General features: G+C 40.2%; 1 protein-coding gene across 2 annotated transcripts in view; it reads left to right on the top strand.

The window, feature by feature from the left end:
- Positions 1-12,836, top strand: part of SUMF1 (sulfatase modifying factor 1) — an 83,182-nt gene extending 70,346 nt beyond the window's left edge. Inside the window, exon 8 of one of the 2 annotated variants that reach the window (XM_084635130.1) lies at positions 10,397-12,836. In XM_084635130.1, coding sequence (XP_084491256.1) covers positions 10,397-10,507 — 111 coding nt within the window. In that variant the 3' untranslated portion in view covers positions 10,508-12,836. The remainder of the gene's footprint in view (positions 1-10,396) is intronic. The other variant, XM_084635128.1, reaches the window with a different exon arrangement.
- Positions 12,837-13,284: the final 448 nt, after the last annotated feature.

Raw genomic sequence — 13,284 nt, 5'->3', positions numbered from 1 at the left:
GTGTGTGTGAGAGCGAGCGAGAACCTTGCTAACCACTTTATTTTCAAAGCAGATAGTCTTGTAAAATGTAGTAGGATGCTGCTTCTTGTAATATCATGAGTTGCACAGAGCCCTCTGCAGCATGCGTGGCAGTTACCGTACACAGTATTTTTGCTCAGGGCAAAAACCGTTCTCTGGGTTCATTGTTTGTACCTATATCAAGAACTATAGCTTGAATTTTTCCTTAGGTGGAGGCACTTAACAGTTAATGGAGGTAAACACCAGTGAAGTGTCTCCACACTGAATGGGCAAAACTTGACTGCACTGAATTTGGTTATACAAAGGAATCCACTACTTGGCCTATTATCCTGGAATATAAGCCACTACAAAGTAGTAAAATATATTTACCCATCTAGAAAGCAGCCTGTCCCCATTCCTTGTTCTTGTGACTTTCCTTCATAGGCAGAGAGACATCAAATTTCAATTCAGAACTAGTGATTGTTTTACGGCAATGCAACATCTGAAGAAGGTGTTCGTAATGTCAGATAACTGATGGGCCCATAATGTTGTGAATGGCACAGACAAACCCCTTTAGGCTGGAATTTCCCAAGGAGTTTCCCTTTTTTGTGCAGAAACCATGGGAGCGTCTACACTTGCCAATGACTTTTTGCAGTGAAACTCAGAAGTCTCACCGCACAAAGAAAACCACCTCCACGAGAGGTGTACAGCTCTTACTGGTGATGCTTTTGTGGTGATGAGCAAGTGAAGACACGTTCTTCCTGTTTACACAGCTTTTAGCCTCCACAGGATATCCCACAGTGTCTACAGCGGAGTTGCGGGCAGAGCGGTCACCTAAATAGACATCCACCCCTCCTTCCTGCAAAGCCCCAGGAACTTTGAAATTCCCCTTCCTGTTTTCTTGGCAAGTGCTCACTTATCATCCAGGAAAGTCCCGGACGACTGGAAAAAGGCTAATGTAGTGCCCATTTTTAAAAAACGGAAGGAGGAGGATCCAGGGAACTACAAGCCAGTCAGCCTCACCTCAGTCCCCGGAAAAATTATGGAGCAGGTCCTCAAGGAATCAATTCTGAAGCACTTAGAGGAGAGGAAAGTGAAGGAACAGTCAGCATGGATTCACCAAGGGGCAAGTCATGCCTGACTAATCTAATTGCCTTCTATGACGAGATAACTGGTTCTGTGGATGAAGGGAAAGCAGTGGACGTGTTGTTCCTTGACTTTAGCAAAGTTTTTGACACTGTCTCCCACAGTATTCTTGCCAGCAAGTTAAAGAAGTATGGGCTGGATGAATGCACTATAAGGTGGGTAGAAAGTTGGCTAGATTGTTGGGCTTAATGGGTAGTGATCAATGGCTCCATGTCTAGTTGGCAGCCAGTATCAAGCGGAGTGCCCCAAGGGTCGGTCCTGGGGCCGGTTGTGTTCAATATCTTCATAAATGATCTGGAGGATGGTGTGGATTGCACCCTCAGCAAGTTTGCAGACGACACTAAACTGGGAGGAGTGGTAGATACGCTGGAGGGTAGGGATAGGACACAGAGGGGCCTGGACAAATTGGAGGATTGGGCCAAAAGAAATCTGATGAGGTTCAACAAGGACAAATGCAGAGTCCTGCACTTAGGACGGAAGAATCCAATGCACCGCTACAGACTAGGGACCGAATGGCTAGGCAGCAGTTCTGCAGAAAAGGACCTAGGGGTTACAGTGGACGAGAAGCTGGATAGGAGTCAACAGTGTGCCCTTGTTGCCAAAAAGGCCAATGGCATTTTGGGATGTATAAGTAGGGGCACTGCCAACAGATCGAGGGACGTGATCGTTCCCCTCTATTCAACATTGGTGAGGCCTCATCTGGAGTACTGTGTCCAGTTTTGGGCCCCACACTACAAGAAGGATGTGGAAAAATTGGACAGTCCAGCGGAGGGCAACAAAAATGATTAGGGGACTGGAACACATGACTTATGAGGAGAGGCTGAGGGAACTGGGATTGTTTAGTCTACAGAAGAGAAGAATGAGGGGGGATTTGATAGATGCTTTCAACTACCTGAAAGGGGGTTCCAAAGAGGATGGATCTAGACTGTTCTCAGTGGTAGCAGATGACAGGACAAGGAGTAATGGTCTCAAGTTGCAGTGGGGGAGATTTAGGTTGGATATTAGGAAAAACCTTTTCACTAGGAGGGTGGTGAAACGCTGGAATGCGTTACCTAGGGAGGTGGTGGAATCTCCTTCCTTAGAAGTTTTTAAGGTCAGGCTTGACAAAGCCCTGGCTGGAATGATTTAATTGGGGATCGGTCCTGCTTTGAGCAGGGGGTTGGACTAGATGACCTCCTGAGGTCCCTTCCAACCCTGATATTCTATGATTCTGTGATCTGGTCAGGTGACAATGCCTGCTCCATGGAGAAAATAATCCCCTGCTTGGAGCAATGCTGAGCTACTGGAGCTGATTAGTGTTTGGGGAGAGGAGGCTGTGCAGGGACCCAGGATGTCCCGTGATCACTCCGCCCCTTCCCACAAGACCTGTCGTCAAAATGGAGAGCTGCACTGTGGAGTAGCTGCCCTCAGTGCGCTGCACTCATCGGTGATGGAAGTGCTGCAAATGTAAACACACTCTGATGCCTGTGGAAGTAAGTGAGTACACAAACCAGCGCTTTTCTTTCACCGGTTCACTATCACCGTTGAAACTGACAGCGCAAAAACTCTGCAAGTTTAGGCATAGCCACACAGTAAAAGTTTTTTGCTATGCTTTGATCTACTCCCATTTCAGAGTGTGGTCGATCAAAATGCACTACAGAACTTCTAGCATGTGGCTGCAGGGTCTACATGGACACTTCAGTATGTAGCAGGACACTACTTATTTCTTAAACCCCAGAACTTTAACACACACAAACCAAAACACAGAGGGAAAACAGGCTGCTCCATACAGTAGAGAAGCATAACTCACCCCCACCTTATTCTAGACTGGCTCTGCTGACTGACTGACTGAAAATCCAGATCACATGTTTTCTCACTGAGCACCTGGCCTGAAAGAAGGACCAGGAAAGACTCTGAGAATTTAAAGTGATGGTTTATAATTTTAATACAGTTTTCAATATACTACAAGGCAGTTAGGTGCCCAAGTCCCAAAGAAATTAAAATGGAAGTTGGAGGCTTAAATTACTTACTTTCCTTAGATGATAGAACACCACAAATTATTTTGTATAGCAGAGATTGTTTTGCAAGTATATCAGAATTAGAGCTGTGTGAATAACTGACTTCTTTTCCAGTTCTCTGGCTGTTCTGAAATATCAGAATGTTTTGTTTGATATATTTTTAGGGTATTTTAATTTTAATAAAATGTAAGTAAATTTCAAAACTGACATTTCAAATCAAAAACTCAAATGGTTTGGTTTTTTTCAGATTTTTTGAGTCTTTTTTTTATTAAAAATTCAGCAAATTTGATGTAAATTAGCTAAATGTTTTGGTTGACCCAGATCTGCTTTCGGGGGAGAGGGGAGAGAGTTTTTCTGATGAGAAATTCTTATCAGAATGACAACTCCTCTACAGACTTCATAGGCAAGTAAATTTATCCTTCATCCTAAAGGATCCTGAATGACTTGTATACAGTACCAAGGGACTGCAGCCACCTCTGAGGTGTAAGAGTAGTAAGTGGTACACAGCCTACAGCACAGCAGCAGAAGAGTGGGGAAATGTTGGTAAACTAACATTACAGTAAACATCTTACCAAAAAAAAAAAAAAAAGTGCCCTGGAATCTGTAGGGATGGTTTTATCCTCAGAATGGCTATTTGCAGATGAATGATTGTGCAGTGGTTCCTCTGGGAAGTGCTAAAACTTGTCTGACATAGCAAAATCTCTCTGTACAAATTCACTTTGTCAAAATGTAACATTCACAGAAAAATGGAGCGATCTGATAAATTATCTGATTGGAAAAAACTGGTTGGAAAATCGTTCTCAGAGTAGTTATCAGAGGTTCACAGTCATGCTGGAAGGACATAACAAGAGGGGTCCCGAAGGGATCAGTTCTGGGTCCAGTTCTGTTCAATATCTTCATCAGTGGTTTAGATAATGGCATAGAGAGTACACTTATAAAGTTTGCGGATGATACCAAGCTGGGAGGGGTTGCAAGTGCTTTGGAGGATAGGATTAAAATTCAAAATGATCTGGACAAAGTGGAGCAATGGTCTGAAGTAAATAGGATGAAATTCAGTAAGGACCAATGCAAAGTACTCCAGTTAGGAAGGAACAATCAATTGCACACATACAAAGTGGGAAATGAGTGCCTAGGAAAAGGAGTACTGCGGAAAGGGATCTGGGGGTTATAGTGGATCACAAGCTAAATATGAGTCAACAGTGTAACTCTGTTGCAAAAAAAGCGAACATCATTCTGGTATGTATTAGCAGGAGTATTGTAAGCAAGACACGAGAAGTAATTCTTCTGCTCTCCTCCGCGCTGATTAGGCCTCAACTGGAGTATTGTGTCCAGTTGTAGATGCCACATTTCAGGAAAGATGTGGACAAATTGGAGAAAGTCTAGAGAAGAGGAACAAAAATGATTAAAGGTCTAGAAAACATGACCTATGAAGGAAGATTGAAAAAACTGGGTTTGCTTAATCTGGAGAAGACTGAGAGGGGACGTGATAACAGTTTTCAAGTAAATAAAAGCTTGTTACAAGGAGGAAGAGAGAAAAATTGTTCTCCTTAACCTCTGAGGATAGGACAAGAAGCAATGGGCTTAAGTTGCAGCAAGGGAGGTTTAGGTTGGACATTAGGAAAAACTTCCTAAGCACTGGAATAAATTGCCTAGGGAGGTTGTGAAGTCTCCATCATTGGGGATTTTTAAGAGCAGGTTGGACAAACACCTGTCAGGGATGCTCTGAGTCTAGATAATACTTAGTCCTGCCTTGAGTGGAGTGGACTGGATTAGATGACCTCTCAAGGTCCCTTCCAATTCTGATTCTTTTTCTAACATCATGAGCTTTATAAGCCAGCTACTCAGAAGTCAGTCATGCAAAATCCATTTGCACCTGTGAAATTGTGAGAGTGTAAATGAATGACTCTGTGTGTACTTCCATGAGCTATGTACATCAATACAGGGTCCTACAGTGCTATGCAGCCTTTAGATGGCTTGCTGGTTGTACCAATGAAAATCTTTCCCTCTAACTCACGAGTTACTGCATGGTTTCACAGTAGCAGCCGTGTTAGTCTGTATTCACAAAAAGAAAAGGAGTACTTGTGGCACCTTAGAGACTAAGAAATTAATTTGAGCATAAGCTTTCATGAGCTACAGCTCATGCTGCTAGGTACAACAGAACTTGTTCTGCATGACATTTTGCAGGGAATCAAAGGATTCTCATTGTAGGCATGTCTCTTGGGGGAAAATGAAACTTCTTGGATATATTTTTAGTACTCTCATCCTTTTTACTGCAAGGCTATATGGTGGTGTGAACTGGGTTCTATTTTTGGCTCACGCATTAGATCAAACTAAATGCCAGTTGTGGAACCTACATTCCTGGAAGGGGTGTTGAGCCTGAAATAAAAAACAGTTTGCGTTTGCAGGGCTGGCAGTGCAGGGGGGAAAATACATCTTTGTTGTGAGCTGGGTGAAATCTTTTTTACAGGCTGAGTTTAAAACATCATTGAGATTGATAGGCATGAATGCACCTTGCAGTTGAAATAACTGTAAGGATAAGCCCCCACCTAGGACACAAGGAGTATCTGAACCTGCCCGAGAAGTTTTGTTGAATATTGTTTTAGGCAAAGAGGAGTGGGGAGTGGGTGTGTGGGAGGGACAGAGGGAGAGGAGGGAAGACAGAACACAGAGGACCAGAGGGATACAGACAGCTCAAAGGAGCAGCTGGAAGGACTGTGTATGACCTGGAAGACACCTGGGGAGAGGGTGCAAGCTGAAAAGGCTGTTGTTGGCTCTGTGAGCAAAAGAAGAAATTTCCTGCTATTTGATTCCTTCTGTGTTCAGAGACTAGGACTTCAGACATTCCTTGTAAATAAACAAGATTGCATCAAAGAAATATGAGTATTGCCAATTTCTCCTCCTAACTGAAATGTCCTCAGGGCCCCAAAATTTGACTAGCCACTTGGATCAAAAAGGGGCAACTCTTATAAATGTCATAAACAAGCACACTTGATCTGGAAGGAAGATGATGCACAAAGGAATCCCATAATGTCATTTTTAAACACCTGCCAGTTTAATCACATTTTTAATTAGTGTATGTAGGAAAATCATTAGCATCTCCAAAGGTAAATGCAAAATATTAACTGTTCTAAGCATATTGCAATTCATGAATGTGGACTTCTCAGTTTTCAATATTAAGGCACACTTCATTAATGTTTGAAATGCTCTCACTATTTGAGCATTATAAGGAGAGAGGTGGAGAGATCCTATTCCATTGTTAAAGTGTCTGTATATAAACACAACCAGTTACCTCTGCTTTCTGCAGATGCTTCTAGAATATTTGTCACTTGAGAGTTAATGTTTCCAAAAAGTGAGGAGTGTTCTACTGGATAGGAAGAGGTAGATAAAGACCCCTAGTTTTTGTGTTGACCTACGTTTTTACAAATAACTCCTTTTGCCTGTCCCAAGTTAACATCATAGTTTTGCAGCTTTAATCATGCTTTCAGTGAATTTATTCTCCAAAAGGGAGCAAAATGCAAAGTCCAATAAATGGTGTAGTGGAAGAGGGAAAGCTAAAAAATTTTCAGTACCTACAGTTTGTTAAACTGAAGTAAAACATACTTCATATTATTTAATACTGCGTGCTGGAAATCTGAAAGGTGCTGAAATGAAATCTCTCCAACTTATTCAAATTTGTGTTATGCTAATTGCTGCAAGTTTCTTACTCTCTGCTAACTGAAAATACGAACTGGAGTGGAAGTTTATCTTTTTAAATCGGTAGTCCAAGGTGAGGGACTAAAGTTTAACCGTAATGAAGTTCATTTAATCCTTTCTGAATAATTTCTGGTGGCCCTTCCATTAAAAACTCTAGGCCAAATTTATCCTTGATGCTAGTGGAGCGAATTACACCTGGGATGAATTTGATCCCTTTTGTTGGACTGTAAGTGTGGTAAGCCTGCGTATGTTGTTGAGACAGTGCTCACACAAAACAGATATATAAATTACTAATCTTTTCAGATTTTCATTTTTGGACTAAAAAATCTGCAGTATAACACAAAAGTTATCTACACTGAAAACCACTGACTTGGGACTGTGTGTATGTGTGTCAATCCTTGCATCGTCTCCATTGACTGTTTAGTGCTTGTGAACCATTCCTGACTGCCACCACTGAAGATTCAAACCTGTTATGCACAGAACAGGTACAGAATTAGCAGTGCAAGCTTTTGACAGTACCTTACCAATGTGCTTCAGTCCCAGCAGAGGGGCCACATTAAAGAGAGTCTGAGAGGGTAGGTCACGCTGGATAATCCTGTGCTGCCTCCCTCATATCAGAAAGATTTGAAATAACAGTTCCTCCTCTTACTTTCCTAAAGGGGAACTTCCACATAATTGCAGCCTATTCTGAAATCAGGCCAGCAAGAGAGGAAACAGTCAGCGCAAAATCATTGCTTCCCAAGAACTTCTGAGAGGCAGCTGAACCATCTATCCCAGTGGTTTTGTTTTAAATGAAAATGTTTGTGACAGCAATATAAGATGCAATATAGATTATATCAGAGTATAGGTATCCCTAAAAAGACTACCAGCAGGAATGCCAGAACATAAGATGGTCTTCAGTCCAGTTGCTTTTTTTCCTCAGGATGTCATTCAGTCATGGTCAATAGGATTTTTCTAGACAGATGTCAGTACCTTTCACTTCCAGATCCTCCTTATGTATCAAGACCCTTTGCCCCATTAAATCAGTTTTATTCGATACAAAGAGAAAAAGTAGAATAATAGAATGCCTTGACGACAAATCTTGTGCAATGAGAAAAGGCTAGTGCAAAACTCTTACTGTCAAATATTATGTTGTACAGCTACATTGATTGGGTTAAACTGAGAAATATTTGTCTGATCTTATCGCTGTTTCATTGTCCAAACCATGAAGTGCTACACTAGAATCTAATCTGTGCCTTATTAAGTATGTTTCAGTCTTATGTTGGAAATTGGGGGGGGGGGCAGCACGGGAGAGAGGCAGGATGCAATTCTAAATTTGACCTATAAAGTTCTTCACACATGATCAGAATTTTCAATTCTTCAAATGCATGGAATACAGATTTTTTTAAAAGGGGAATAGAGGGAGAGATCTATTAGTTACTAATCTTTTCAGATTTTCATTTTTTGACTAAAAATCTACAGAATAGCGTAAACGCCATCTATACTGGAAACAACTGAAAAGTGCAAGAAAAAGTATATTGGAATATACACTGAACTGAATATACACTGAACCATTCTGAAATGGACTTGCATTAAATATATTAATGTATATGTACTTTAAGCTTGTGCAACTACTGTTTACGGTATTTCATCTAAAGTAAATGTATTACAGTTCTCAGTAAGTTAATATTAATTAGGGTTGCCAGGCATCCGGTTTTCGACCACTGCTGCCTCCCCCAGTGCCCCATCGCCCCGGCCCCTTCTGCTTCCGTACCCACCTCCCCATCCAGGACTTAATTTGTGCCCAGACTTGCTGGGACTGGGTAAGTCTGCTGTGAAAAGTGACATTTGTATGTTTGTTAATATCACTTTTCATAACAGACTTAGTAGCTAGCAAGTCTTAAAAAAAGGGAGGGGGGCAATCAAAAAAAGCAAAAGCAACAAACAACCAGAAAAAAAGACAAGAATGTGAAAAGCACCTTATTTGTGTTTCTATTCTGTTTAGGTCCTGTAAAGAACAGAGACAACTGTACATTGTTTTTATTATTGAGTCTGCAAAAAAAACCCTGTATAAATAAATTACAATGATTTGGACGTGTATATGTGCATATTTATTATTTTTTCCCTAAAGTTAATTAAGTATTTTAGGAAAAATTGTCAGAGTGATCACCAGCAAGAGTTTGGTGGCTGCACTCTGAGGCCACCAAAAATTTGTTGCAAGAACCCCATTAAGCTTGTATCTGTAAGCACTGTATTGCTGACTAAAGCATCATAGCCTCCTGTGGCACTGCATAAATAACCGTGCTTTTAATCTTCAGAGTAGTTTACAAACTGTCCTTCATTTTCAGTACATCTGAGGTAGGTAATTATTCCCGGTGTACCTCTTGCTGCATTTGTAACAGAGTCAATTTATTAGTTCCCTGTCCTGAAGAACTTCAACAAAATATACAAAGATGGGGGCGGGAGGTGGAGTGGGATTAAGGGTAACCAAGTGTTCAAATAACTGTCAGGTTTCAGAGTAGCAGCCGTGTTAGTCTGTATCTGTAAAAAAAAACAAAAAAACAAAAAAAAACAGGAGTACTTGTGGCACCTTAGAGAATAACAAATTTATTAGAGGTTTCAGCGTAGCAGCCATGTTATTCTGTATCCGCAAAAAGCAAAGGAGTACTTGTGGCACCTTAGAGACTAACAAATTTATTTGAGCATAAGCTTTCATGAGCTACAGCTCACTTCATCGGATGCATTGAATGGAACGTATAGTAAGAAGATTATATCTATCTATCTATCTTAATTAGCCTCTTACAGACTGTAAGAGGCTAATTCATTAAGATGTGCTATTATCAGCAGGAGAAAAAATCTTTTGTATTAATAATCAAGATGGCCCACTTAGACAGTTGACAAGAAGGTGGGAGGATACTTAACATGTGGAAATAGATTCAATATGTGTAATGACCCAGCCACTCCCAATCTCCATTCAAACCCAAGTTAATAGTGTCCAGTTTGCATATTAATTCAAGCTCAGCAGTTTCTCCTTGGAGTCTGTTTTTGTGTATTACACATACTGAATCTATTTCCTTCAGTTAAGTATCCTCACACCTTCTTGTCAACTGTCTAAATGGGCCATCTTGATTATCACTACAAAAGTGTTTTTTCTCCTGCTGATAATAGCTCATCTTAATTAATTAGCCTCTTACAGTTTGTATGGCAAATTCCACCTTCTCTGTATGTATATATATATCTTCTTACTATATGTTCCATTCAATGCATCCGATGAAGTGGGCTGTAGCCCATGAAAGCTTACGCTCTAATAAATGTGTTAGTCTCTAAGGTGCCACAAGTACTCCTGGTTTTTTGCAAATAACTGTCAGAATTTCTCCTTGAGTTTCATCTCTTCCATCCAATAGGCTTTTCCAACTTTTCCCCATCAGCCTGGTGCTTGACTGTGATCTTTGTCAGTCAGTAGCAAACATCATCAGCAATTGAAATGCTCTGGGATATTAGTCTAACCAGCCCTTACTTATGTAGACATAGAGACAAGCTGTAATATGCACTTAAGTGACTTCTTTTTTCTTCTCATCTTCTAGTCCTATTGCTACAGGTATCGCTGTGCAGCCCGCAGTCAAAACACTCCTGATAGTTCTGCTTCAAACCTGGGATTCCGTTGTGCGGCAGACACTCTGCCAGCTTTACAGTGACAGAACTTGTTGGTGCTCTGAAGCCACAGGGAACTAAAAATTTCACTCCAGGACGAGGAGTTTTGTGGAGCTCCAGCCTGCTGAGATGTTCTGCAGTTACCAGTCTCTAGTGAGACAAAACAAGATATCCAGCTAATTAAAAAAGACCGCGTTGGAGAAAATCACCTTCCAAAATAAGTCAATGCTAATCAGAGACATTTAGTTCTATAACTAATCTTTGGGTTGAATTCCCATCTCAACTGTGCAGGTGAAAACATGGAGTTAATGCTATTAATTTAATTAGAAATATTCCAGATTTACACCAGCATAAAACGAACCAGAACTTTCCTGACTGCATTTTGAGAAGGATATTTTGTTTCCGATACTATTTTTCTCTCCTTTAGAGAAGATGCTCTTCAGTACTGAGTAAGTATTTTATGATAGATTTACCTACGTGATCCAAAACCCTCAAGTAGGCTTTACATACTTTGGGAGGAGTTAAAGGAAAATCTGAGCTTTTGTAGCATGGTATTTACTTGTTACATCCTGAGTAATATAGGAAACATATTGTCAAGTATAACTGAGGGTCACGGATGGAAGAAAAAATTCCACATTAACTATTACCCTATATTAGCAATTGGCTATGCTTTTGTAGATTTAGGCTACCTACAAATGTGTAGGTAGCCTACATTTGTAAAAACGTAGTGTAGCTCTTGTTGCTGTCACACGTGAACATTGTGTTCAGAAAGGACCCTTGCCCAGGTGAGCAGTAATTTTCTCCCTTTCTAAAAAGTGGCAGCTTTTATGAGAATAGGGATGATAGTCCCACAAAGGAATGAGCATTATTTCCCTTACACTGGAAACTTGTAGCAATAGAAACACACCGGAGATTTCCTTTAACGTCTATCTAACATTGTGTAGATTTATTTTGGGGGTTTTAAGTTATTTATTCAAACTAGTGGTTTCAAAATTTTCTTTGCTAGTGAATGGCTCTTCTTGTATGAAAGCTTGCATGAAAAGACAGGAAATTTGAACTGAATGGAAAGTTTCTCATAGGCTTCATTGGGAAAACCTTGAGGTTGTCCTTAGATAAGTTTCAAAATGTATTGAAAAGCTCAGTGATAGCTAAATGTAGTTGTGGCTGGTAAATTAACTCAATCATCTTGGGCTTTTCATGTTAAAATACACTTGAATCTTTCTTCTCTAATGTGCTTCACTCTTACCAGCAGAGTGCTGCTGACTCTGGGGCCCAGTCTTAGGGGCAGATGAAAAAGTTTCCACGTCAACCACTTACTCTTTATTCTAACTTTAATCTAATCAAGAAATTTTCTGTTTGCTAAATATTAAGAAGCTCCTAACCTGAATGTGCCAATCCCTTAGGCATGGGTTCTATTCCCAGCTGTTCCACAGTGATCTAGGACAAGTCCTGTGTCTCGGTCTCCCCATCTATACAAAGGTGCATAAGAGTGATTCCCATTTTAAAGTGCTTTGAGATCTATGAATACAATGGGGTAAGTGAGTTTGTAATAGCAATATTTTGTATTCATATTATTCGCTTGTTTCCAGCACTTCTTGCCTATAACTTTGATAGGTAGGTTTTAAAAGACAAAGACATTAGTTGCTAACTTCTGCCCTGGGATAGTGAGTTTCCCGCCGAATGGAAAGCCACTAGAGAGGTTTATTCCTAGGGGAGTGACCGTGCAGTTCACCCACCCCAGACCCCATTGGCATAGGAACTAAAGTTACACTTACACTGAATTTTAGTCTGTCGTGTAAGCCATTAAAGTATAAACATTTGCCAATGCCAAGTGTTAAAACATATCACATAATCATAGGAAAAAGCTGTGGTATCTCAAGCCACTGTTCGGGAACTGTTGGGAAAGGCCGACCAGTTGTATATACTAAACACAGTGCTCAAAATAGTGCATCCACTGAAACAAATGGAGAGAAATGCTGTCCATCTTAGTTTAAACTTCCTTTGCCATCATAGGGACATGTCTGCCTTTGTGGAAGGGAGTATGCTTTCATGAAAATTCTTTGAGTTATTGTCATTGTTGAACACTGCTTATTTATATATAATATTAAAAAAGTGTCTGGTTCTGAAGCTTTGAAAAATCATAGGAATTTTTGTCTCTAAATGGCAGCTTCAGAATGCTTGTTTAGAAGTGGGGCATGTCTGTCAAGATTTACTGTCCCCTGAGTGACATAGGTGTGAACTTCCTTCTGCTGGTCTTTCATTCTGATGGTTTAACTTGTTTGTTTCATATGTACAGCATTAGCTTGAACTAGTTCCACCTTTTTTTTTTTTTTACATTTTTACAACAATCGATCAGAACTTTGATAAAATGATTAAACTGAACATTCTGTAAACAACTGAGGTTTTTGTGTTACTATTCGTCTCACTTCACTCTTCAGCCATCTGCGAAGCATGTGGTTTGTCACTGGGCAAATTAGATATTCCTCTACCAGTGGTCAGAGAAACAAGGTAAACTTCCTTCCCCTTTATTTACCAAAAGAGAACAATGCCATATTTAAAACTTTTTTATGCTGGAAGATGGAAAGTGGGAAAACTTTCTTGGATTAAACAACTACCTTGACACAAATAATAGTTGAGAAAAGTTAAAAGTACAATATTAAGGCCTCTAATTTAAAACTAATAAAAAAATAAGAAAATGGGTAGCATCCTCTAAAGGTATTTATTATTATTTTTTCAGATCTCTCTAGCCCCCTCTATCCTGTTTACAGGTGACTTTTAAGGAAAAGTCTGGTGAACGATAGCTTGCTGTTTTCCAGTGGTG

The sequence above is a fragment of the Lepidochelys olivacea genome, assembly GCF_965140295.1.
Source record: "Lepidochelys olivacea isolate rLepOli2 genome assembly, chromosome: 7".
Taxonomy (NCBI): Eukaryota; Metazoa; Chordata; order Testudines; family Cheloniidae; genus Lepidochelys; species Lepidochelys olivacea.
The sequence above is the reverse complement of the archived record's forward strand: the minus strand, read 5'-3'. Positions and strand labels throughout refer to the sequence as shown.